This window comes from Anthonomus grandis, chromosome 2 (genome assembly GCF_022605725.1).
Source record: "Anthonomus grandis grandis chromosome 2, icAntGran1.3, whole genome shotgun sequence".
Taxonomy (NCBI): Eukaryota; Metazoa; Arthropoda; class Insecta; order Coleoptera; family Curculionidae; genus Anthonomus; species Anthonomus grandis.
In genome coordinates, this window is record NC_065547.1 from 14,481,210 (window position 1) to 14,508,524 (window position 27,315).

The 27,315-nt window shown below is 32.5% G+C and overlaps 3 protein-coding genes across 3 annotated transcripts; 1 reads left to right on the top strand and 2 right to left on the bottom strand.

Moving 5' to 3' along the window:
- Window positions 1-2,053: 2,053 nt before the first annotated feature.
- On the bottom strand, window positions 2,054-6,922 carry LOC126750548 (NADH-ubiquinone oxidoreductase subunit 8). The gene is made up of 4 exons (XM_050460189.1): window positions 6,755-6,922; window positions 6,315-6,425; window positions 6,047-6,261; window positions 2,054-2,373 (listed from the first exon to the last, which is right to left on the bottom strand). The coding sequence occupies exons 1-4, from the start codon at window positions 6,795-6,797 to the stop codon at window positions 2,113-2,115; spliced, it is 630 nt and encodes a 209-aa protein (XP_050316146.1). The 5' UTR covers window positions 6,798-6,922; the 3' UTR covers window positions 2,054-2,112.
- A 240-nt stretch (window positions 6,923-7,162) lies between these two features.
- Window positions 7,163-7,849, top strand: LOC126750549 (protein SREK1IP1-like). Its single transcript, XM_050460190.1, has one exon. The coding sequence runs from the start codon at window positions 7,291-7,293 to the stop codon at window positions 7,717-7,719; it is 429 nt and encodes a 142-aa protein (XP_050316147.1). The 5' UTR covers window positions 7,163-7,290; the 3' UTR covers window positions 7,720-7,849.
- A 135-nt stretch (window positions 7,850-7,984) lies between these two features.
- LOC126750460 (tumor susceptibility gene 101 protein) lies at window positions 7,985-26,880 on the bottom strand. The gene is made up of 8 exons (XM_050460085.1): window positions 26,718-26,880; window positions 26,574-26,658; window positions 26,294-26,523; window positions 26,151-26,238; window positions 25,859-26,094; window positions 25,630-25,806; window positions 25,441-25,574; window positions 7,985-8,323 (listed from the first exon to the last, which is right to left on the bottom strand). The coding sequence occupies exons 1-8, from the start codon at window positions 26,754-26,756 to the stop codon at window positions 8,137-8,139; spliced, it is 1,176 nt and encodes a 391-aa protein (XP_050316042.1). The 5' UTR covers window positions 26,757-26,880; the 3' UTR covers window positions 7,985-8,136.
- Between the last annotated feature and the right edge of the window lie 435 nt (window positions 26,881-27,315).

The window sequence follows — 27,315 nt, forward strand, 5'->3', positions numbered from 1 at the left end:
AACAAAATAAAAACTTAACCTTGCCTGAAAATATTGTCCACTACGGAGGAGTGTTTATTGCCAATTCTTCCCAAAATTTTTGTCTATTTTTTGGAAGAACAGAACTTAAATTTTTGAGAATACTTTCTCGTTTTTCAAGTGACACTCCACATGGTGCTTTTAAAGGAGAGGGTGCAGGCATTCCATTTTTTTTCATATTTTTTTTACATAAAAAATCTAATGTTATATAATCATCTTTCGTTAAATCAGATTTACATTTTAATTCATAACTTCCCCTTATAGCTTTTACATTAACAATGTCTGCTAGATATAATCTGTTTTCTGCCTTTTGTATTTTTTATGACTTAGTCTTTCCAGACAAAAAAATCCGAGTACTGCATTTCTTTACCTCCACTTTTGACTTATTCACACTTTGAACAGCATCTGAAAAATCTTTAAAATCATAGGTCTTTTTCTGCTTCTTCAAGGCAGCTTCCACCTGATGGTGGAAGCTATCAGCCAACATAAATGTATGGCCCGGAACAAAGTAGTGTATGTTTATTTCGTTAATGGCCATTTCATCCGAATTCACAATAAATATCAAAAAGGCTAAAAAACACCAATTTTTATTTTGGCTGGAGCAGTTGTCCAGCCATAAGATAATCCGTGGTGAATCTCTGTATTTCACAAAGAATGCATAAAAAGTACTGACGATATCCTCTTTATTTCGCCCGGTGATGCCCTCATGCCATATGCAGGCATATGGCTTATTGTTTGAATTTTTGCCAACTGGAACAAAACGTTCGTGATATGCGACTATTCTTTTTGTAAAGATAACTTATAATTTTTCGTCGGGGAAATAATACTAAAAGTATTTTGTTTTTTCTCACTTTCTGCAGACTTGGGTCGCCTTTTCACTGCCAAGCGTTTGCAGGTATTAAAAATAAATGTTCGCCGTTCTAACCAAGACAAATTCCAAAACTGCTGATTGATTTCAGAACGTCGAACTTCTGAGATTTTAATATTGCATTTTTTTCTGCATTTACCACGATCGCACGACTTGCTACACTTAAAACTAAAAACTTACCACCTCGTGGATTTTCTCCTGTCTCCTGAAAGTTCTGCAAAATATCTTGTTCCTGTGGTCCTAATATCTCGTCCCCATATTTGTTATCACAAGAAACCAATGTAGATAAAAAATTATTTAGAACAACATTTTCTTTATTACACATAGATAACCGATGTATTGGTTTAGATTGTGCCTTCACAAGTGTATGTTATAATATTATTTGTTGACGCGCTCAATTAAATTGAAGAAGTTTTACTACGCAAGGTAGCAGTAACAGATACTTGCTTAATAAGAGTGTAGTATATGCATATCATTTACTGCGGTTTAGTTTGGTACATGACCGATACTGCGCTTTTACTAGTATGTACGGTAAATTGTGTATATGCTGCAAATAAAATTGACGTTTTTTTAAATTTCTTATGGAATATACTGCATTTTTACTTAGCAATAAGATACCTAATTGCACATAGAATCCAAAGACCAAAAAACTAATTTTGCTAAGTTTTGCAATACGGCACTTTCGTTAAGCAGGGCAGTTTAAGGCTACCAGGGATTTCAAATGAAGCCCTAGAATGAACATTCTAACTATCAAGCTTTGACCAAATCTTTTTAGATTCAACGACCAATTAGAAGCTCGCCAATAATATTAATATAATAAGGTAAAGGTATTATAGTGTATCAAGAAAAGTGAAATAATATTATTCTGGATAAAATAGTTTTGACGGTAGTTTGCGCTCGGTCTGCTCATTTATCCGCGTCGCTTATTTATCCTTGATTTCATGTCTTTCCTTAAGTATCCTGGAAACAAGAGACAGTACTCGTACTACTTGAAAGAGTAAAAATAATGCTCAGATAGGCATTTTTAATATGAAGAGGATCGTTTAAGAATTAAAAAAAAAGATATTATTAATATGTGATTATTGTTCAGTTCAGATTAAGTTCAATTAGGGTTTAATATCCAATAATTTTCCAAGCTTTACGGTAAACATTTATGGACAAATAAACTGTTTTTCAATAGATTATATTATTCTATAACACATTTTATAACACAACTATGAAATTAACTAACGATACAAATGATCGGCATGAATATTACTTGCAATCTCACTTTCCCACTTGTCGCCGTTATTCAACAGCTTTTCCTTATTGTACAGGAGCTCCTCGTGAGTTTCAGTGGAAAATTCGAAATTTGGACCTTCGACTATAGCATCTACTGGGCAAGCCTCTTGACAGAATCCACAGTAGATACATTTAGTCATATCAATGTCATAGCGGGTCGTTCTCCTTGACCCATCGGCTCTTTCTTCAGCTTCAATTGTAATTGCCTTTAAAAAAAAGTGATTTAAAATTGGGGCAAATTTGCAGTAAAATTGAATAAACTTAATTTAGAGGGATTTTATGTTAAAATGACTCAGTTTTGTGACAAAAAGTAGCGATTTTAAAGTAAAACACTTCAATTTCAAAAGGATGTAAAGGAAAAATTTTAATATGTCAATTTTTGACAGAATGCTTTGGAATTCTGCCATACTTTGTAAATGTGCACTCCATTCTACCAATATAAGTAAATCTTGTATTGTCAGCTTCTAGTACCTAACATAAATTTTATATAAAATAGACGAAAACACAAGTTACTGTAAAAAAAATATTTCATGGTCAAAGCCAAATTTTAATAAATCTTCTATAAATCAAGGAAATGAAAAAAATAAAGAAGAGCAAAACATAATTAAACATTTAACAGAAAAATACAAAAAGTTTGCACATTGAACATAAACATACAGACTATAAAAACTTATAAAGTAGTAATTTAATCTCATCTCGAATCTTTAAAATATTCATCCATAGTAATATATAGTAACATAGTAATATATAATAAACTTTTTCAGAAAAACCAATCCCTGATTTTCTAAAAGTTTTCTGAATTTAATGTCAAACTTGATCTTAGAATAGGTAAGGCAATTTGGGTATGGTTCCTAGTTTCATAGAGCCAAAGTCCAAACATGCTTTTTTTGTCGAAAGATTAACATCTCATTGACAAAGATAAAATTAAATTATAAAATAATATAGATAGGTCAAAATTTGGAATACAAATAAAAATTAACATAAAATTGAGATACCATATAAATATAGCACTTGACACAAACAAAAAATAAAATAAAACAAAATAAAATAAGGTGGGTACATAAATCTTAACATTACTCATGCAAGTCGATCATTAAAAAATTCATCTAAGGTGTAATAATCTAGCTAATCAAAAGTTTTTTACACTGACATTGGAACTTCTTAAGTTGTGAGGGCAAATGGTTATAATTTTTTTTGCATCATAGATAAATAATGTCTTTACAGGGGCATTTCTTAGTATGGGTTACATGTTCTTGACGAGTATTATATTGCCCTTGTGTAATAAGATGCCTATATTTTCTATGAACTAAATATACACTGTCAAGAATAAATAGACACGGCAAAGTCTTTATTTAAAAATACAAGCCTACATGATTCCCTTAATCCAACATTGTACATAATTCGAACTGCCCTCTTTTGTAATACAAACAAAGACTTAAAGAGATAACCACTGCAGCTATTCCAAAAGGGAAGACCATATCTCAAATTACTATCAATTAGGACAAAATACGCCATTCTAACTGAACTTTGATCCAACTCTCTAGAAATAACTCTTAAAGCATAACAATTAGAAGTTTCTTAAAGTGATAATCAAAATTTAGTCTTTTGTCTATTTTGATACCAAGGAATTTTAAACTTTCTGTATTGTTTAATTTATTTCTATCAAGAATAATGTCAGTAAGGTCACACCTAAAGGTAAGCACATTAGTCTTAGATATGTTAAAAGTTAACAAATTGTTGTCAAACCAAGCCTTGATCTTAAGCAGATCATTATTAATTATATTCTGTAATGCCTGAGAGTCACAGTGATTCCACAAGATGCTTGTATCATCGGAAAAAGTGTTAAATAGCCCATAATTTCCACTAGGCAAATGTCATTAATGAACAAAAGAAACAACACAGGTCCCAGCACCAACCCCGCTCCGGCACTCCACAACTTACAGATTGGAAACTGGAAACTGAGCCAGATAAAGACACACTCTGCATCCTTCCCGTAAGATATGAACCAACCGAATTCAGGGATATACCTCTAACACAGTATATCTTAAGCTTCTGAAGTAGTATTTCATGACTGACAAGAGTCAAAAGCCTTAGTCAAATCGCAGAAAACCGCTCCAGAAACTTCACCTCTATTTAGACTCATGTACAGCTGATCCAAAAGGGAAAACAGACCGTCATTCGTCCCCATGTGTTCTCGAAAGCCAAATTTATTTGAATTCAGTACGTTGTTCCTATTTAAAAAACCAATGACTCTAACCTTGACAAGTTTTTCTATAGTTTTAGCCAATGTCGGAAGAAGAGAAATTGGCCTATAGTTTGAAAAACATGAAGCATCCCCACCCTTGTGTAATGGTATGATGATAGCCTTTTTTAGGAAGTCTTGAAAATGCCCACTTGAAAACGAGTTATTTATAACATTTACCATAGGGATGGGTATATGTAATATTATTTCAGAGGCAGCCTCTCTAATACATTAAAAATATAAAAATGCAAATAAACAAATCAATGTCAGAGAGATATTTAGAGAATTTTCTCTTTTCTAAATATTTGCTTCCAATGCTGCAATAAATGCAATAAATGAACACCATGCAAGTATTTCACAGATCATTTTTCAATGACAAACACAGATCCAAACAGAAACTGACAATTTTTTTTTTGTTTCAAATGCGATTGGTGCAACTCCTGTGAAGTGATGGTATTATCATCAGCAAAAGCTGTATATTTATCATTAATATTTAATCTTAGCAAGTTTTCAAGATATATTAAAAACAAAACTGCACTTAAAACGGGACCCTGTGGCACTTCCGTGTTGACCAGCATTGGTAAAGATATTGAATTACCATTTTTAACAACCTAATATCTAAAGGTCATGTATGATTGAAAGAATAAATTTGAATTTTCCCTAAAACTATAAATGTCTATAAAGTGTAAACGACCAAAATTTTATAAATAAGACACGAGTGCTCACAACAAATATATATTCCAGACTACTGGGCTTTTCCTTTTTAAAATACATTCTAGCAGATCTAAAGTTTGTCCAAACAGTTGGATAAGAGATGTGGGTAGATTCCCACCATAGTTTGAAGGCTCATTAGTATTCTTATCACATCCCAGCCTTGGGTTGCTTTTAGCACCATGTGGTCTCATTTTGGTTCCCTGTACTTTTCCGTAGATTACAAAAGTTGGAAGAGTAATGTATGATCCACACGATCAAACGCTTCTGACAGGAGACCGCAACAGCATATTCTTTATAATGGAATTTAAAATAAAGATTCTCTAGAAACTCAAAGATGGCATCATTGGTGCCTTTTGATATTTGAAACCCATATTGGCAAGTACTTAAAATTAATTTTCTTTCCAAAAATAGATCTGTCCTTTTTTTTACAATTTTTTTCTATTATTTCTAATAAAACATGTAGTAAAGAAATGGAGTTGATCCCGTGTATTGATTAAATAATAATAAATAAATAATTAGTGTTTTAAATAAGTTTTAATAAGACTGTTTTTGTAGCTCTACAAGATACAATGACATTTGAGGATATGATAAACTCAGGAGTATTTACTAATTTTTATTCAGAAGAGCACCCAAGACATCAAATTGCCAAGGGTGCATAGAACAATTCCACAGAGAAACAAGTTTATCAACTTTCTATTTATTAGTTTAATTCTTCTGATTATATTCTATCAGAATTGGACTGGTTATTAAAAAAGTCAACAAATTAAATAAAATAAATTGAAATCTTTTTTTCACCAACAAACATTTGTAAAATTTCAAATATTATTAGCTTTACATTAGTTTAGTTTTACACTAAAATAATTCCATAGAAATGAGTTGATTTTCACAATAGTTGCATAAATTGTCAAAGAGGGAAGTCTTACCTGTGCAGGGCAAATAGCTTCACAAAGCTTGCAAGCTATGCACCTTTCTTCCCCCGAAGGGTATCTTCTTAAGGCATGTTCACCTCTAAACCTGGGGCTCAAAGGGCCTTTTTCAAAAGGGTAATTAATGGTAGCAGGTTCTTTGAAGATATGAGCCAAAGTTACGCCCAAGCCCCTAACCAGTTCAGTGAGGAAGATTACTTGGGCTGCTCTATCTAAAATTCAGAGAGAATCAGTGATAAATGTTTTATAAAAGAGAATGTTTTACCTGTAATATCTTTAAATTCCATGGAGTAATCTTTTTCTGAAACATTGATATAACCATCTTTTGCTTCAGTGCTGCTCATAGGTCTTATTGTGGGTCTGATAAATCGAGCACCTAGAAAAATAAGTGATGTCAATGAATTAAGAAATGTGATACACATATTTGTGTAAAGGCACAAAATAAATAGATCTTTTTAGGAAGTTCTATTTTATGCAGCTTTGTCCTTAACAAATTACAAATTATAATATTTACAATTATAAATGAAAGAATTGAATATTAAACTGGCCAGCAGTGATATTAATGGAATTCCTGGAGGTCTTTAGGTTTAAAGTTTTAAGTTTTCTCCCTAAACAGAAGGGTATAAAGGGTATAGTTTGTAAGAGTGTACTTGCAAAATAACTTAGTTACAAAGAAATGGCAGGACATAAAATTAAGCCATTTACCTGCTCTTGATACAGAGAACAGTTTGGTGAGCGTACTGGTCATTGTAGCCCTAATTCTTCACTTTTTAGTATTTAAATAACGTTAAAATTGTTATATCATCAGCTCAACAACTCGCCGACGCTGACATATGTTTGATAGTTGTGACGTTAACCATCTGATAAATGTCAATAAATCCGACTCGGAAGTGTCTAATGTTTTTTTTGTTATATAAACATTTGGCAACGTTGCGCAATGAATATTTTTGCTTAGGACTTTGCATATCACTCATTTAAGAATGATTTTTAAGGGGTTTATCTTAGATTTTTAATATTATTCCATTCCTAATTAATTGTTGTCTCTATTAATTAATTGTACGAATGTCATAAGCTGATTGATTAGACACATGACAGCTGTCATTGATGTCAATATTGACAGTGACAGCTGACACGATTGCACTGTTTGTTTACTACTCATTTTCAAAATAGTTGAAGAGGTATTTTTGTCTTCTGTGATTGATTGCACAGTTGGAAGAGATTTTATAAATTGAAGCGTAAGCATGAATAACGAATATGCTTCGAGACTTTTACCACCGGCTAAGGAAACCACGAGGGCGGCGTGTAAGAAGTGCGGCTACGCGGGCCATTTGACTTACCAATGCAGAAATTTCCTAAAAGTGGACCCTGACAAGGAAATCGTTTTGGATGTGAGCAGTACGAGTAGTGAAACGGATAATGAATACCTCACTCCGCTGACCGCACTGCGAAAGGAAGAACTGAAGGAAAAATTGAAGAAGGTTAAAAAGAAGAAACACAAAAAAAAATCGAAGAAGCATAAGAAGAAAAGTGAGGCAGATAGTGAGGATGAGGATAATGGAAAGGAACGGAATAGAGATAGGAAAAGTAGAGAGAAACATAAGAAGAGTAAGCATAAGAAACATAAGAGAAAGAGGAGTTCTTCTAGTGATGCCAGCTCAGATTCAGATTAATGACTATTGTTAATATAGCTTGTGATGTTTTAATGTAATATTTGATCAATGAAGTGACTGTGTTTAGGATACTTTTTAACCCTTTGGGCAAGATTTTTATATATATCATTAAAAAAAAAAAACATGATTTTTTTGATACCCAGTTAAGTTCTAAATCAAAGTATTTGGGATATTTTGTAATTTTTTGGGTTTTATAGCATTTCTAACACAAAATTACGTTTCATACATGACTTCCATGATTTTTTTGAACTCCTTAATAACTAAATTTTTTTAGAAGAATTTTATTTATTTATTGATTAAGCCATATATAATATAAAGAAAATTGGCCTAATAATACAATTTTATTATAATCTCTATAACAACTTTAATAACCTTAATTTTAAATAAAATAATTGTATAACCTTAACATGTAATGTTCTAAATGGCCAATCCTGCTTTTTGTCTGCATTTTTGCATCAAGGCACGTAACATAAACTGTTTCCTTGATAAAGTCCTCACTTGCTTCAAAAAGATGTCCAAGTCAATGACACCACATCTGAGTGCCTCTCCCATATAGTAAATGGCATCTTCATGAGCTGCTTCTTCAGCAAATGCATTCAGTAATCTAAAATGTACATTTTTTTCATTTTACAATCACAACTAATTTATAATTACAATTAGTTATGGTGCTTAGTGGGTTTACAGAAAAAACAACTAATAATTAACCTAAACATAATAAAATACATTCTTAAAATTGGAATACAGTACATTGGATTGCTTAAAATCCGTCTTTATTTGCTTTACTTTAGAGTCAATATACCTAACTTGTTTCCAAATAGTATTACCTTCACAGGTCAATTTAAAATTATTTATACTAAAGGGATGTTCTTCTATCTCTCATTCTCGAAAGGGAGATATGCCCAAAGTTTACTCGAAATTCATAATCTTTTAAAATCAGAAACATGGGATAATTGTATTATATCATATGAAATTAAAAAAACATTCAAACTTATATCATATCCTTAACACTCATGTAAAGAGATCTACTAAGATTAAAAGTGGGTACAAAAAATTAAACGCTTTGCTTAATAAAATCCATTAGCCATGACTAATCATTGTAACTTTTTAAATAAGTTACTAAAAATGGTTATTATTATAAACAAATAGACATTAATAAAATAATCTTAGATAAATATGGCGAATTATTAACGAGGCCACAAATCAAACCAATAAAATTAAACATATAGGAAACCAAAATGGGACGACAACTAAAGGAAATATAGCAATGTCTGAAATCTTTATTTAATCATTTTTTTGCCAAAATCGGAAAAAATGTAACGGAACGAAATCGGAGTTAAAGCGACGCAAAGAGGAAGGAGAAAATAATCTTTATATAAGATACATCAATGGTTCCCCCAGAATTGTAGCAAAAAACTAGATTCGCCTTTATTTTCACATGCTAGTGATGCCCACTTAACTTGTTTTTATCAAAATGTTCGTGGTCTTAACATTAAAACAGAGACTTTTTTTCTTGCCGCCATTGCTCAGGATTTTCACACCATATGCATCACCGAGACATAGTTGAGGTCAGAGATATCTAGTGGTGAAATATTTCCAAAAACTTATGATGTTTACCGGTCGGACCGAAAATTTCAATCCGTTATTGCCACACGTGGTGGCGGAGTTCTCTGTGAAGTTTCTAAAAACATTGTGTCTGAAAACATTAGTTTGTCTGATTTTTGCAACAGTATTGCGCCCTCTATCGATGTTGTTGGCTGTAAATTTACTATTAGGTTACATATATTTTACATGATTGTTTTGTACATCCCACCATCTATCACATCTGTAATTTTCGAGCAATTTCTGGATCAGTTTACACTTTTAATATCAAAGCTAAACCATAATGTAATAATAGTGGGCGATTTTAACGTGTCTGATTTCTTAACCTTATTAACTGATTAACTCACCTACAGGTAATCATGTTAGTTAAAAGTCTATTGCTGTGAATAAACACTTTTAATCTTGTTCAGTGTAATCACATCCTAAACTATAATAACAGACTATTGGATCTTGTTTTATCTAACTTCACCTGTACTGTTTCGCGTAGTGACGTGTCTTTTGTCTTGGAGGATTTGCATCACCCCCTGCACTGGATGTTGATTTTCTGTCTCAGGTCAACGTGTCCATAATTTTCAGCTTAATAAAAACTTATCTCATTCTTTTAATTTTAGAAAGGCCAACTTCCATCTCCTCTATGACTCGATCCTTGAAGCTGACTGGTCTACTGTGTATTTATCCTCTAACGTTAATGATGCATGTGGAGCCCTATATGATATATTGAATGGCATATTTGCCGCACACATTCCTCTTAAGCAGCAACGTAAAAGAAGATTTCTAAATTATTATTCTTGAGAATTGATTACGAACATTTATAGGAATGAAAAGGCTTTCAAGGACTTTAAAATGTGCAATTCTCCATTCTTTCAAAATAAATTCCACTCTCTTAGACGCCTTATCAAACTACAAATACGCAATGATAAGTTGTATATATCAAACACCGAAAGAAAAATTTCTTTGGACCCATCTAGCTTTTGGAATTTTATTGGTTCTAAGAAGGCTGGCACCAGGATTCCTGGTATGATGAGGCTATCCGATGACGTGTAATTAAAGACCCACAAGACATAGTTAATGCTTTTGCAATGTTCTTTGGTGAGGCATTTATACAATCAAATTTCATTAACCATTCGTCGACGTCTGATAATGTGCCCCACTTTGACATTTCCAACGTTGATGCTTCCCAGATTATTTTGGCTAGTAAAAAACTCAAAAATAAGTTAACATCTGGTGTAGACGGTGTGCCTAGCTTCTTGGTTAAAGATTGCATTGGTATCCTGGCTGATCCGCTGACCTACATTTTCAACTTAATACTGTCAACAGAACAAATTCCTGAAATTTAGAAGACTGCTAAAATAATACCTATTTTAAGAGCTGGAGACTCTGATCAAATCGTGAACTACAGGCCAATCTCATTACTCTGTAACTTCTCAAAAAATTTCGAAATTATCCTAAATCGGTCGCTATTTAGTCACGCAAACGAACTCATCTCTGTAGACCAGCATGGATTTTTTAGCGGGCCATCTTGTGTTACTAACTTATCCTGTCTGTCTAGCCACATCTGTGAATCACTTAATGTTAATACTCAAGTCGATGTTATTTATACCGACTTCCAAAAAGCCTTTGATCGGATAGATCACTATATTTTGCTGCATAAATTAACTCAGTATGGTTTTTCAGAGAGATTATTTAATTTATTTCATTCCTACTTGATTGGTAGATCTCAATATGTTGAATATGAGGGCTTTAAATCGAAACTTTTTAACGTAACGTCGGGTGTGCCACAGGGCTCGAACCTGGGTCCGCTCCTGTTTAGTTTTTTTATAAATGACTTGATTGAGTTACTCACTTGTCATAGGGTGGCTTTTGCTGATGATTTGAAGCTATATTTAAATGTATATGGTTTGGAGGATTGTGTTTTTCTTCAGAACTGTCTAAATACATTGGAGGTATGGTGCGCTGTTAACAGGTTAGGCTTGAATGCGGCTAAATGCAGTGTGGTCAGTTACTCTAGATCAAAAACACCCTTAAATTTTGATTACTTTATTAATGATACTATTTTGAGTAGATTAGAGCAAATTACTGATCTTAAGGTATCACCTTTGACTCTGAATTTACATTCGTTCCACACTTCAACAACATAGTCAAGTCAGCCCTGAGAAGGCTTGGGTTCATAATTAGAAGTTCTCAGAGTTTTACTTTGGAATCTACATTAAGACTGCTTTTCTGTTGCTTTGTGAGATCAAAACTGGAGTTTGGCTGCATTATATGGAACCCGCTCTATCAGAATCATCCTTGAATCTGTTCAGCGTAGATTTGCTAAGTTTTTGGCCTTCAGACAGGATGGCATATATCCGGTAATAGGGTTTGATCATCGGCAACTATTGGAACGCTTCAATCTACATCCATTACATCTCAGAAGAATGATCTTCTCTGTAAAATTCCTGCATGGGTTACTGAATGGATTCATTGATAGTCCTGTACTTCTTTCTGGTGTACGTTTCATGGTGCCTAGGCTTAATGCTAGACATCCCCTAGCATTCTTTCTGCCAAGGCCTCATACTAACATCCTGTTGAAATCGCCACTATATACAATATGCGCTATATTTAATCGGATCTGTCACATGTGCGATATAAATTTCTCTCCGGTTCATGTGATTATTGGATTGATATCTTGGTGGATCATTACTCTTGGGATTGAGACCCATGTGTTTAAGTTATAGTTAGTAGGTATATAACAGTTAATTTAATTTAATTTTGTTAAATATGTGATTATCTTGTTAAACTTTTATAATTGAATTTTTATATCATATTAATAGTTATTTGTTCAAATTTTTTGGATAACTTTTGAGATTGTGACTTTACTTTACTTTTTTTCTTTTCTTTTCATTATTTTAGGTTTGTTTGTGTGTGTTTTTTTTTAACTATATTTTTCATTGTTTTGCAACTGTTTCCTGTTATTGGGCAAGTTGCCTGTCGGAAATAAAGGCTTATTATTATTATTATTATTATTATTATTATTATTATTATTATTATTATTATTATTATTATTATTATTAGTATTATTATTATTATTATATTATGCATGTATTCATTCTCGAATGAGGTACGGACTTATTTTTGACGGATTGAGGTAGGAAGGGTGTTTTTACTTCAGAAGGGATGTTTGCAGACAATCTTTAAAATCATACAAACATACAAAGAGATTCATGTAAGCCTATATTTATAAAACAAAAAAATATTAACATTAATCTCAATGTATATATTAGACTGTGTTTTTTTTGTCGAAAATAATGAGGATCTTTTTTTTGAAACATATTTTTTTTATTGAAACATATCCAACACATAATTATGATACAAGAAGAAGGAATAACGTTGTGTATATACATATACGTACATACGTATGATGTAATGTTATTATTTCCAAAATGCCGACAGTTTCGATAAATAAAACTCAAAAATTGGACAGAATCAGAAACTATTTTTGCTACATGCCTGGCGAAACTGAAATTCGCATTATAAGAAATTCCCAGATCGATTGCCTCACCCACTTTAGTTAACACATTATTTGCTCTATAATTAAAATTAATCGGCAACAGTTTTTTAGAAAAAGAGAGAATAGAGCCTTTATTAACATTTTATAAACAGTCTATTGATATTGCACCAATTCTCCACTTTATTACCGAGACTTGGAGTTTTTATTATTTTTCTACTTACGTAGGTCTCTTTGAGATAATGGACAAGTTCTTTCAATAAATCAAGAATTTCAGGCAGTTGCATGAATTCCTGAAATTCCCAAAAAATACCCTGGAATTACAGGGACTATATCGTCATAAATCCTGATTTTTTTTATATCTCTGACTTATAGACTGAGCTGTTGGCCTACCTTAACCGTCTGGAATTACAAGTTGAATAAAATAATAAATCAAGAATTACAGGCAGCTGAATCGACGTCTAGGAATTACCTCAATTGCCTAAAATACCAAAAAAAAATATACCGGAATTATGAGGCCTATTAAGTCGTAAATCTTGTTTTTTCTTCAAATTCCAGACAATTCAGACGGACTTAATTGCCTGGAATCACAAATAAGATAGAATGAAGGATCAAAAATTCCAGGCAGTTAAACCCATATTCAGGAGTTATCTCAACTGCCTGGAATGTCCAAATATATCCTGAAGTTATAAGGACTATATCGTTATACATTCTGTATTTTTTCAATCCTAGTCAATTCAGACTGAACTGTTGGACTACCTTAATTACCTGGAATTACTAATAAATGGAAATTATATATTAAAAATTATAGACAGTTGAACGCACATGCAGGAGTTACTTTAACTGCCTGGAATGCGCAAAATTATCCTGGATTTAAAGGAACTATGGTAGAAGTTTTCTTTAGGAAATATCCTATAGTTTCATGAGAAAGATCATTTTAATAATATTGGGAGTTATTAAGAATTACCTGAAGGAATTAACACTCATCTTCAGTACCTATTTTTGTGAACAATTTTATATCATCCGCAAACGGTAAACTCTGACAAGACAGTAATTTGGCAAGATCGTTTATAAATAATAAAAAGCCTTCTTATTCCACAAATTGTTTCAGACCTCGTAAATAAGAGTTTATTAAAACCAAAAAATGTTAGCTGATGAAGAAGTACAAAGTGGTCAAAAGCTTTGGAGAAATCAAGGTAGATTACATCAACCTGACCTCTATTAACAAACGCTGATACAATCATTTAGGCAAGCCACGTTTACAGCACGGATGCGCGATTGTTATTGAAACTAAATTGATTAGGTGCTATGTCTAAATTGACATGGGAGTATATTCTATTATAAAGAACTATTTCAAAAAGTTTGGAAAAACTACATAAGATTGATACAGTTCTGTAATTTTGAAATCGTTCTTAGGTCCCTTTTTGAATATCAAGGATATTCTTGCAGTCTTTCAAAAAGCAACCCTTATTTGTTTTTTAATATTGCTTCGACCTATTTTAAACTGATTTTCATAATAATGAGTTCTTTAGTTTTTTCCGAATTAAATTCTAAAATTTTTTAACGTTTTAAGAGGAACTGCTTTATGAAATATTTTATTTAATGTACTATAAAAGCTGTCGTAAGATACATTAGGATACAAAGAGGCAAACACCTCCTGTCAATCAGCAGCTTCGATTAGGCTAATAACATTGGATAGTTAGCACATCTAAAATTGAAACAATTCTGCACCAATAAATTGTGGGTGAAATTATTAGTCTGAAGAAATTTACCCCTTAAAATTCAAAATTAATGAAGGATGATAAGAATCACATTCAATAAATGAGAAACTACTCAACCTCACTAAATCTAGAATTCTTCCATTGACATTAAGGATGTTATTACATTGTACGAATTCCATTATATTCATAAATGCCAAGGTTAATCTCACAATAAAGCCATCCCGGTGACTAAGAAAATTGGGGATATTAATAAAATCACCCATTATAATTATTTTCTTGTCACACAAATATTGCATTGTTCAAAGTAATCGTACAACATATTATCAAAAACCCATTTGCTACTAGCCTGAGGTACATAGATAATAAATACAAAGCACGAATAGTAATGGACAATTGCTCATACAGGAAATGAAAATATTAAAAAAAACTTTTTACCAAAAACCAGGAATCAATACAATCAATTAACTTTTAAAAAACGGCTTATTTCCTGAAGAGGATTACTATAAATATATTAAAAAATTCTCATCCCTATTTGTTAAAGCCTCTGAAACATATGTTTAATCTCACTTTTTTCCTCAGAAGAATTTCAAACACGTGGAAATCATCTTTTATTGTACCTGTGTTCAAAAAGAAGTAATCGAACAGATACTGCTAACTATTGACCTGTATCGCTGATATAGAAAACATTTTTAAAAGATAAATGTCTGTCTTTTCTAGCGTTTAACAAAATTCTTCAGAGGTATCAGTTCAGCTTTCGACAACATAAAAATACAGAATACTAAGTTTGATTAACTAGCCAGTACAATTTTCAATTCAATGAACCAAAATAAGAAAAGTGTATATTTATGAATTTAGCTAAAGAGTTTGATATGGTTTCTCACAAAATTCTTGTAAAAAAGTAATATAAGATAGGCATAAGAGGAGTAGCTAGAACTATTTAAGTCATACTTAAATAAGTGAACCCAGAAAGTGGTTTTAAATCATATAATTAATTCCAGTAAAATTGTAGAGACATAAGACAGGTAACTCAGGGAATCGTATTAGGCTCGCTCCTTTTCTTGATTTATATTAACCAGTAAAAGTAAATAATATCTTAGTTACTAAAATCTATTAAGCCTTAATATTGTAAAACACAATTTATCACTTTGACATTAACCTCTGCTGATTAACAATCAGTAAACCTAGTCAAAATACATGATATAAAATGGAAGATGCACGATCCTTAAAACATGTGAAAATAAAATAGTTAAGGTTACGTAACTACTTAATATAATCGAGGCTTATGGCGTCAGGGGAATTCCCTACAACCTTCTGGAGTCATACCTCTATAAAAGAAAAGTCACGAAACCAAATGGGTTACTCGGACCAATTTTATTCAACATTTATTTGAACCTCAATTAAACATAAATCATTTTCGATTAGAAAATGGATCCAATACGAGGACGAAGAGACATAATACTCGCATAAAGTTTTACAACAGCTTATCTTTAAATTATTTATCTATTATACTCTATTTCAGAAGTGTGTAGAGCAATAAAACCTCATTAGGTATGCAAAAGTGGTACCTGGTGATCCACCAATATTTTATGCCACTACCTTAGTTGGGTATTAGTTTCAATGTAAAATTCTTTCTTTTCGTTGATTGCAGGTAGTGCCACCCGGTTTTGGGTCAATTTATGAGTTTTGCCCATTGTTACCCACTGATAAACAGTGAAAACGGTTCGCCAAAGGCGTGCAACTAGGACTTGTTTTTTACCTTATAATTAATGTACTTAAATGCTATTTTATTTTAGAAAGTTACTTTTGTTTAAATGGAATAATATATTTTTTTTACAAATTTATTGAACATAATATGTAGAGTAAAACAGTTGAAAATGTCACTTTTGGATCTGGCACTTTTTGAACAGTGTATAACAATTTTAAATTATAATAGATTGTAGTCTTCTTCGTCATCTGACGAACTGTCATCACCTCTTGACATTATAATTAAAGGATCGACTGTCTGATCGATGAGGTTGTCAAGATCCCACATTTTGTCCTCTTGCTTAATTACATGCTGGACTGCTTTTCGCCAATTCTCTGGTGTCGCTTCCGTAATGGCCTGATCAAACAGTAGCTTAACATCTTTCATTTTAAAAGTCGTGTTTTGTCTTGCTACAAATCCTTTTACCTGCGCCCATATCAGTTCTATCTATACGCCAACTTGAAGTTGGCGTCTTCTCTATTCGCCGTGAATGATAGCTTGCGTTATCCAAAACCACCACCGAATTAGCCGGAAGAAATTTTATCATTTCACCAAAATAGTCCTCGAAAACGTCTGAGTTGATGTCTTCATGGTAATCTCCTGTGCGAGTCGACTCAAAGGTTAGCAGACCTTCTTTTAAAAATCCCTCTTCGCTTCCAATATGTGTGATTATAAGTCTTTTTCCTTTTCCCGAAGGTACTTTAATACCCGTAGACAGGCCTTCTATGAAAGCTTGGCGAGCACTGGTTATATTTTTGTCTTGCCACATTTTTTGGACTATATAACCTTCGTTAATCCACGTCTTATCAAGATAAAAAACTTTCTTTTGCTCCCTGCGGTACTACTTGATACTTCTCAAGTATTGTCGTCTCCAACAAACAATTTCGTCGCTCTCTAGTAAAAGTGCTTTGCGGTTATGCTTTTCCCAGGCAAAATCCATATTTTTTAAAGTTTTCCATAAAAGTTTTCTACTTATCAACGGAATACTGTCATCTCGGCCAAGCTCCATTAAAATTTTGTCTAGGGTGGGTATTTCCTTTTTAAAATAAAAAGAGTGAACTTTTCTTCGAATTATACATTTAGCATTTTCATCAAGGACTTTTGTAGGTCGTCCTGGCTTTTGCTTGGGAGATTCCACTTGACCTGCTACTTTTCTTTCCCGCAACAATTTGAAAATGGTGGACTTTCCAATTCCACTCATTCGAGAACATTTTTCAACAATTTCTTGCACAGTAAAACTAGGGTAATCGTGTTTTATGCAATCATGTACATTTAAAATAATAACTTTTTCACTCAGCGATAGTGGAGAATTTTTAGTACATCTTTTCGTTGGACTGAATACCTCCATTTTTTAAATATTGGGATAATAATATTGTGATTACACTACAGCGTAGCAGTGACTACTAACGTTTAAAATATGATTTAAAAGTATTTATAGTCTGTATATATTACCTGACCCCATTTTTGCATGTTACAAAGCGTTAAAAGATAGGTACCTATACAAAAGAATTAAAAGTATTTATTTAGTATTTAATCTCTTTCAAAATAAAGGCATTTAATCCGTGAAAATTAAATTCATAAATATTATAAGTACCTGCGCCTATGAACTACCACGAAATGTAGCCAAACAGAACGGAATTCCCCAGTTTATTGCTCTATACACTTCTGAAATAGAATATAACCTAAACAAAACAATAAACTTAAAATTTTCTTAAAAAAAATCATCTGTGTGTGGCCGACTCATGTCGGCCACACTAGAGCAGGCAGTAAATAAGGCAACAGTCCTAATATAGCAATTACGGCGAACAATAGGCACAAGATGTGGTCTAAAACCCCGCACGTTCTGCAGTGGCTTTATACCGCAGTCATACGACCGAGGATCCCGTACGGATCTGTGGTATGGTGGCCAGCCGTATTGAAGGTCACCAACACCCAAAAGCTGACCAGACTGCAAAGACTGGTCTGCTTGGGAATTACTGGAGCTATGAGAACAACACCTACGGCACCACTAAATATTCTTCTATACTACTACCGGATCTCCCAGTCTGGATTGAGAGGGAGGCCATGGCGGCGCATAAGAGGATGAAGGATAGCGTAGGGTGGCGCAATGTTCACGTACGACAAGGCCATATGACGATTGCTCGCAGAATGTGTAAGAACATACCAATTCTGACATTCAGATGCACTACAGAAAGTGGCAAACTAAGGTTAAAGAAGGGGTTTCAAGTCGAAATCCCGACAAGGGAAGAATGGTCGGCGAACCAAATTAAAGAGCCAAGTGGTTTCCAGGCCTGGTACACAGATGGATCATGGATGAAAAACACCAATTCAGCCGGAGCCGGAGTGTACGGGATGGAGACGAACACAGGGGAATCCTTGCCGCTAGGGAAACACACCACAGTTTTCCAAGCGGAGTAGCAAACAGACGAGAGGCATTGGAAGGTAACAGGGAGATTTGTTTTTTTCTTATTAACTATTTTTTCTCTTTTTATCTTAGAAACAGCAACTCGTATTCATAAATGTCCTAAACCTCCCTCTAACACTAACACTGGTCATATGACTCGCCAGGTTAACGATTTTCCCTTACCAATCCCTACATCCTCCCTCACCAAGAACTCACTTATATACCTTAGCAAAAAAATTTACAACCATGTTCCTCTATGTATCAGACAAATTTTAGAAGTTAAGAAATTCAAAAAGAAATTAAAATCACTTTTATTATCCAGGGCATATTATAGCCTTGACGATTTTTTTAATGATACCTTTTGACCTGTGCTCTGACATCATTTTAGTGTTTTAGTTTTGTTTCCTATTAAATATTTTAATTTACTTGCTCTAAATTCTGTTTTATTGGCAGCTTTACTTATTTTTTAATCAAATTTATCAAAAAGATGTTTTTTTTTAAATTTTTTCAATCTGTTTTGTTATAATTAATTTTGGTAATGTGTGTAAATTTTATGGTAAAATGTTTTAGATGTTATGTTTGTTTGAAATTTAAAGTGAATTTGGAATTTTTTAGTTTTTAGGATGCTTGTACACAAGATTTTGTTTTGTCTTACGTAATATAGCACATTTTCTTTCTTTCTTTCTTTCTTTCTTTGCATCTACTCCGATAGTCAAGCTGCCCTCAAGGCGATTCAGAAACCCAGGACCAGCTCAGCGCTAGTCCAGGAATGCAGAGACGCATTGGAAAAGCTTGCAGCACACAAGGAAGTGAGACTGAGGTGGGTCCCAGGATACAAAGGTGTCGAGGGCAATGAGCAGGCCGACGAACTGGCAAGACAAGGTTCCGTTAATCCCTTTGTAGGCCCCGAACCTTGTCTTGGTCTTAGCAAAAAAACAAATCTCCCAGGCACTTAATAATTGGGCCTGGGAAAAAACAAGGAAGAATTGGAGGACAGAAGGATGTAGACAGGCCCAGGAAATGATACCAGACCATGACGGCTCTAAAGCAAGGCGACTGCTAACAAAGACCCGACAAAGTATCAAAGACTTGGTGGGAATCCTGACCGAGCACAGCAGTCTAAACAGGCATCTACACCTTCTTGGTATAAGAGAAAGCCCACTCTGTCCAAATTGCGGAAGAGAGGAGGAAACTTCATACCAGATACTAGGTACCTGTGATATGTGGAGTCGCCTGAGAAGGAAAACTTTCGGAGCAACGACACTCCAAGATCTTAAAGATCTGCAATGGAACAACGTGCAAGCCTTTATTAAAAGAACGGGCCGACTCAGTGAAGACCGCGCATTGGGAGTGGAGGCGTAGGGGTGAGTGATTCTGGGGTTGGCGAAAAGGGACTGTTCAGGCCTACTTCCCGAGCTCTAGCTCCCCCACCCTTACTACTACTACATACAACAAGCACTTTAATATGTTAAAGTAATACTGCTAACATTTCAACTCATTAATTAGTTTATATTCATAATACAAGAAACAAAAATCAAGTTGTGAATCCTCAACATAGACTAACCTTAACGCAAAGAAATTTAAAAATATTATCCATCAGACAAATAAAAAAAAAGAAAAGTCTGCCCTCTAATAAATTTAAACTCAGAATAAAAAAAATCTTGCTTCAAATAAGTCCATATAGCATACAGGAATTCTTGGAGTTTGACTGACTACAGGGTAATGGCCTGCAAACTAATGCCGAGCCAAGTGGAACTACTACTAATTGTATTAATTCCTATTTTGTACTATTTATGTGTTAGTCTTAGCGTTTTATACAATTTTTTCAATATACAATTTGTCAATAATTACAATATTTTATACCTATTTTACTAAGTACCATGTTTTATTACTTTTTCGCTTTAAAATTTTTTGAAACTATATAAGTTATCAATTCGGTCACAATATTTTATCCCTATTTTATTAAGCAAAATATCTTGTAATCAATTTATTATTTAACATTTTAAAATTAACAAACTATTGTAATTACTAACAAAGTATTATTTAAGAATAAAGATTCATTCATATGTTAAAAAGACTTTTAGATACCCTACTGATAAAAAAAAATAAAATATAAACTCGTTGATCTATTTTCCAAAAATTAAACAAACGCTGCTTAACGTTAAAATGAAAATCACAAATGAAAACTGCAGAATTCCTTTGTTCAAAAATGTCATTTTCAAAGAAATATATGCTTTCTCACATCTATAAGTTCTATAATATCCTTCTGATTAAAATAAGGCAGCTGAGCATAATTATAAATAAATTTAAAAACAGTGTTAAACGATTTATTTCTGAGTCGATTAGTTATTTATTTTTACTTCTCCTTGGCAGATCGTTTATTCCCTTTTTTTAAACTCATTTTTGCTTTTCATCTGGCGTCTCTCTCTTAGTTCTTTATCCCCATTAAATTAGTATGTAAAATACTTTAACTAGTGTAGATTTCCTTAGATTTTTCTTTCAAGTTTCAAATTAATATTAGAGTTGTTCCCTTTGAATATGTCTATGTCTGGTTTTTTGTAAACTTATTAAAGTCATTGAGATATAATATGTTGACTTTCCTTAAACACATGATATTGGGCCCTATATGAGACACTACATCAATATTTTCATCCAAATCTATAGTAGGAACATAGGCAAAATATACATATTATAATAGTCTACTTACTTTTACAATGTACTCACTATATAATGTATCATTACTCATATTTTATGTCAATTGTTAATTTTCCAGTTTTACTAACTTTTAAACATCACATATTTAATTCAACCACATTGTTTTGGGTTTTAATTGTTATATCTTGCAAAGAGTTAGAAATAGTGACATGGTACCGGGTTTCACTACGAGAGGGCGCCACAAAAATCTGTAATTAATGATGAAATTGACAGACATTCGAAATTTGCATTTGCAGGTCATGCTTCACAAATTGATCAACACATGGCGGCTCCTGCAAAAGATTTTGAAACTTCTAGATACCATCGAAAAAGTTTTAAGAAAAGATTGGGAGAAGCCCCTTTAGTTATTGAAAATGACAATAACCAATCAAATGGATTTACAGCTGCTAAACGTAGAGCATGGATTTATATAAATAGGATTGAAAATCATGTTTCTGCTGATATGGTTAAAGACTATATTATGAAAAAACCGTCAGAGACTACAAAGTTAAAAAGATTTGTAGTAGTTGTACCATTTCATCTTAAGGATACTATATATGACACTAAATTTTGGCTTCGCAATGTAGGAATTAAGCCCTTTATTTTGATAAACACAGAGAATTTTTAAATAAAGAATCGTTTTTTTAAGTAATAACATAACGGGGCAACAAAATCGGTTGAATAAAAACAAAACTACGGGTACAAAACAATATCATCAAAAAACATTTCAGAATCTCATGATTTACTATCAGAATGTGGGTGGAATGAGGACAAAACTTTTCGATTTCTCCCAGGCTTCATTATCATGTACCTATGATATTATAATGTTGAGTGAAACTTGGTTGAATAAAGACTTTGAGGATGCGGAAATTGGACCATTAAACTTTAATATATATAGAGTTGATAGAGGGCTAGAGACTGGTAAAAAACCTGGAGGCGGCGTCTTAATTGCGGTAGTAAAAAAAATGCAATCAAAATTAATAGAAATTATTGAAAATAATGTTGAACAGGTTTTTGTTGAAGTAAAAATTAATAAGACAATAATTATTTTAGGCTGTGTATATATTCCTCCCTAATCTAAATTAGAAGTTTATCAATCTCATTGCAATACAATGGATAGTTTATTTAGTAAATATTTTGATATTGATAATTGTAGGATTGTTGTGACAGGAGATTACAACATTCCTGAAGTTTCATTGAAAAATGAAGTAACAGGTATTAGTGTACAGTGCAATGCTACTTCACCAGCAAATAGTTTATCTAACTGTTTTAATTTTCTTAACATGTATCAACTTAACTTTGTAGTAAACAGTAGGAATACTCTTTTAGATTTAGTTTTTTCGGATATAAAAGATATAGATGTGTCAGAAGCTATTGACACATTACTGCCAAATAGTATTCATCATACTGCCATAACTTTTGGAGTTCCTATTAATTGTGATAATATATCCAGTAACTATGAAGAGTATTTTTATGACTATAATAATTGTAACTAATTTCCATTAAATGATTTTTTTGCAGGGATTGATTGGCAAACTTATTTTGCAAACTTAAATGTAAATGATTATGTGTCATTATTTTACGACATTTTATTTCAGGGTATTCAGCATTTTGTACCTTTTAAAAAATTTAAAACCTCATCCTTTCCAAAGTGGTTTAGCGCTGAACTACGTAGGATGGTCATAGAAAAAAAGAAAACCCATAAATTGTACATGGAGTCAGGTAAAATTTATGATTATGAAACATTTGTAACACTTAGAAGAAAGTGCAAAGAACTTACAAAAAATTGCTATGATGCTTTTATAAATTATATAGAGCACAATATTAATGATAATCCTCAATATTTTTGGTAATTCATTAATAAAAAAAGAAAGCATTTTATGTTGCCTCAAACAGTTGAATTTAATGGCATTAATAGTCATAATAATCAGGAACTTGTTAATCTATTTTCTGACTTTTTTCTAGTGTATATAAAATGCCGGTAAAAGATCATTCCAATAATTTTTTTTTTCAAAATTGTATAAATGTAAATTATTATCATTTTAGTTTAATTGATATAATAGATGGAATAAATTCAATGCCATTTAAACTAAGTATTGGGCCAGATGGAGTACCATGTTACTTTTTAAAGAAATGTGTTTACACTTTGGCTATTCCTCTAGAAATGATTTTTAACAAATCAATGGAATCAGGAATTTTTCCAGATTTCTGGAAGGTGAGGAATATAAAACCCACATTTAAATCAGGGAATAGATCGGCTGTTGATAATTATAGGGGAGTCTGCATTCAGAGTGAAATACCTAAACTGTTTGACTCCCTTGTTGCTAAAAAACTGTACAGTGATTGTCGTGGTATACTTAATAGTGAGCAACATGGTTTCATAAAAATAGATCTACCAATACAAATCTTTTAATGTACATAAATTTTATTTTAAGCAATATGGAGCAAGGGTGTCAAGTCGACTCTGTTTATACTGACTTTTTCAAGGCCTTTGATAGAGTGGACCAGAATTTCTTGGTTGCAAAATTAAGGGCTTTGGGAATTAGCGGTAGGGTAGCTGATTGGTTAAATAGTTTTCTAACTGATAGAATGCAGAGAGTCAAATATGGTAGTTCGGTGTCTAGACCTATAATTGTTTCATCAGGGGTACCTCAAGGGTCACACTGCGGTCCCGTTCTGTTCAATTTGTTCCTATTAGATTTACCTCAAAATATAAAAAATAGCTCGGTACTAATGTTTGCAGATGATGTAAAGATATTTCGGCCTATTAGAACAATGACTGATGTTAAGCTTCTTCAGGAAGACATTGATAATTTTTATGGCTGGTGTCAAGCAAATCATATGGACCTTAACGTAAAAAAATGCTATCAAATATCATTTTCAAAAGTAAAAAGTCCTATTTCTTACAATTATTCCATCAACCATACTAACTTAAAGGTTACCGATGAAATGAAGGATCTTGGTGTTGTATTGGACAGCAAATTATCATTTGATATTCATATATTGGGTATTATCTCTCAGGCTCATAGAATGTTAGGTTTCATCATACGGTCTAGTAAGACTTTTCAATTTTTACGATAAAGAAACTATATTGCTCGCTAGTTAGAAGTGTTCTGGAGTATTGCTCACCTATCTGGAACCCTTGTTATGTAACACATGTAATTGCAATTGAGCGCGTGCAGAATAAGTTTCTTCGTTATATTGGTTACAGGTGTGGTTATATCAGAGATGATTATTCTTATAGTGAATTAAGATCGCTACTTAACATTGATACTTTGGAAGGGAGAAGACTAAATCTTGAAATTCGTTTACTTCACAAGATTACTAATGGTGTAATTGATTGCCCAGATCTTTTAAATCTAGTATGTCTGAATGTGCCTATAAGAAGGAATCGGCATACTAATGTTTTTTATGTTTCTTACCATTCTACCAATTATGGCAAAAATAACCCTATTACAAGAATGTTAAATAATGCAAACTCTATGCAACAATCTGTAGATTTTTTTGGAACTTCAGAGGCAAGATTTAGAGGATCTTTAAGGCATATATTGTGATATATACTTTCATTTTTTTTTGTATAGCAATGTATATCTATACTGTATTTAGTAATTAGTTCTATTTATTGTAAAATGGCAAGTCTGTAAATAAATAAATAAATAAAATAATATCGAAAAATATAGATAACTAAGAAATGACTTGTTCAAAGGTAGTGCATAAGTTTTCTGTACCCCTTAACAATTATAAATATCTTCCCATATATATAAGGCATATATATTAATGCTGTAAGACAGATATAAACTGACAGATGTTATTAATAGTAAAAAATCTTTTTCATACAAATCTATTAAGTATAATTTTAGGTATAGTGATTTTAACAATCCACCCACAATGATCAGATAGGTCTGTAAAGTATGACTGAAAGAATATGTTACTAATAGTGAAATTTGTAAATACATTATCAATCTGAGTATTTGAATTTTGAGAAATTAGAATTTCCATCTTTTTGGCACTTTTTTGATCCTGTGATTTGATGTTTAAAAACATAATACATATGAAGTGTCATGAAACTTACTGTTTATATAGAGGGGCTGTTGTAGTGACAGCATCATCAACATCGATAGACTCTTGGTTACCAATTTTTTCTATGGCAGTGTTTAATTCTTGTTCCTTGTCTTTTAAAAGTGTTATATTCTTATCTAGATCTTTCTGCAAAAAAACATTAATAAATAACAAAATCCTCTATAGAGAAACTAATATTTACTTGTTCCTTTTCTAACTTGATCAACAAGGCATCCAACTTAGTTTTCCCTTGTTTAAGCTCATCCTGGGTCCTTTTTAAAGTTTGCAGTTCAGCCTGGTTTTGTAAGAATTGCTCCTTCATTCTTCTCACCAGTTTTTCTTCTATTGCGGTCAACAAAGATTCACGAATATGTTCATCCTGCATTGCAGTTATTAAATGACTTATTAAATTTTATAAAAAGCTTCCTTACCCTTATAGTGCCAGTTCCAATAGGTCCTTTTTCTGGTATACTTGACCCAAAATTACTAGTTGGAGGAAAGGGGGGAAAAGGGGTGTTAGGGTAAGGTGGAAAACTAGTGGGAAATGAATTGCCAGTATTAGGTGGATATGGAGGAGGATAACCGCCTGTGAATCCGGTAGATGGAGGATATGGGGGTGTTTGCATTGGATAAGGGGCTCCATAGCTAGGTTTTGGCATGTGCATCACTGAAAAAAAAAAGGTAAAAATTGTCTACTTTACCAGTGAAATCCTAAAACCTTACTATCATTTTTTGGTTTAGCAAAAACTGGCGGCTGTTCTCCAAATGTGACTACCATTACTTGGATAAGCCCAATTAAATCTGATGCATTCTAAAATGATGATAAATAAAAATCTGTCAATAATGTATAGTTAATGGTTACTTACTGGTATCCAATCGTGCAGATAGGGCAAATAAATTTTCCCATTTTGATCTACATACATTGAAACCTTCACAGACATATCTGGGGTTGGTTTAACATAACAAATGGGGGCGTTTTTGGGATGGGTGTCAATAAGCCAGATACAAATAGGGATATTGTAAACAGAACCTTTGTAAGTGACTGGTATTGTACCTGTTAAGTTAACAAGGTCCATGGTGGTACCATCAACAAATGCTAAAAATTTGATTTCAGTGTTAACAGATTTTATAAGTCATAATACATACTGTAAGTTTCTTGTTGAGGCTGTAGTCCCTGATAGTGATTCACTGCATTGGTGATATCTCTGTAAGTGGCATCAGGATTTTGGTACTGAAAATAAGATGATGTTTTGATGGAAGATAAATTGGGAGGTTGGAATTTACGCTTACTTTGTTTAGCCACATTTTTAATCTGGCCGGGTCCACCATTTTTCCAGTTATTAACTTATTTTTAAGACAATAAAGTTATGATTAACTAGTGCTTAAATTAAATAAATAATTATTATCTGTCACTATCAACCCAACAAAAATAAACAATTTGGTGACGTCATCGTCACCCAGGTTGCCAAGTGCATCGGACAGATTTCCACCCCGAAAACAATAACTCACTTCTCACAGTAAATTCAACTTGTTTGAATGATATATGCGTTATTATTAGCTAAAGTTAACATATTTAAATAAGTTATTTCCCAATCTCGAGGATTAAGAAGTATTGTATAAAATGTTATGATATTTCTTAAAAAATTTTAGAAATTTAGGAAAACATTGAAGAGACGGCCACCCTGTAAATTTTCATATATGTGGCATTAGCGCAATGTTGTCAAATGTGCAAAAACTTCCCTATGTCTGAAGAATTTTTTTGCTTTTTACTTTTTTCCATATCTTCAAAATTTAAAACTGATGCAATATAGAAGTTATGTTAAATATGCTTTATATTAAACAATATGAACTTAATTATTTATGTATTAAAATGTGTTTGTAAACCTGA

What these genes read in the sequence shown, in the direction of transcription:
- LOC126750549 (XM_050460190.1), top strand. Translation starts at nt 7,291, where the DNA reads ATGAATAACGAATATGCTTCGAGACTTTTACCACCGGCTAAGGAAACC.
- LOC126750460 (XM_050460085.1), bottom strand. Translation starts at nt 26,756, where the DNA reads ATGGTGGACCCGGCCAGATTAAAAATGTGGCTAAACAAA. An exon ending in TGCTAAACCAAAAAATGATA is followed by an intron (nt 26,095 to 26,150) that starts GTAAGGTTTTAG and finishes TTTTTTTTTCAG; the next exon opens with TGATGCACATGCCAAAACCT. An exon ending in TCAAGTTAGAAAAGGAACAA is followed by an intron (nt 25,575 to 25,629) that starts GTAAATATTAGT and finishes GTTTTTTTGCAG; the next exon opens with AAAGATCTAGATAAGAATAT.
- LOC126750548 (XM_050460189.1), bottom strand. Translation starts at nt 6,797, where the DNA reads ATGACCAGTACGCTCACCAAACTGTTCTCTGTATCAAGAGCAG. An exon ending in GTTCTCTGTATCAAGAGCAG is followed by an intron (nt 6,426 to 6,754) that starts GTAAATGGCTTA and finishes TTATTTTTCTAG; the next exon opens with GTGCTCGATTTATCAGACCC. An exon ending in AAGCTATTTGCCCTGCACAG is followed by an intron (nt 2,374 to 6,046) that starts GTAAGACTTCCC and finishes TTTTTTTTAAAG; the next exon opens with GCAATTACAATTGAAGCTGA.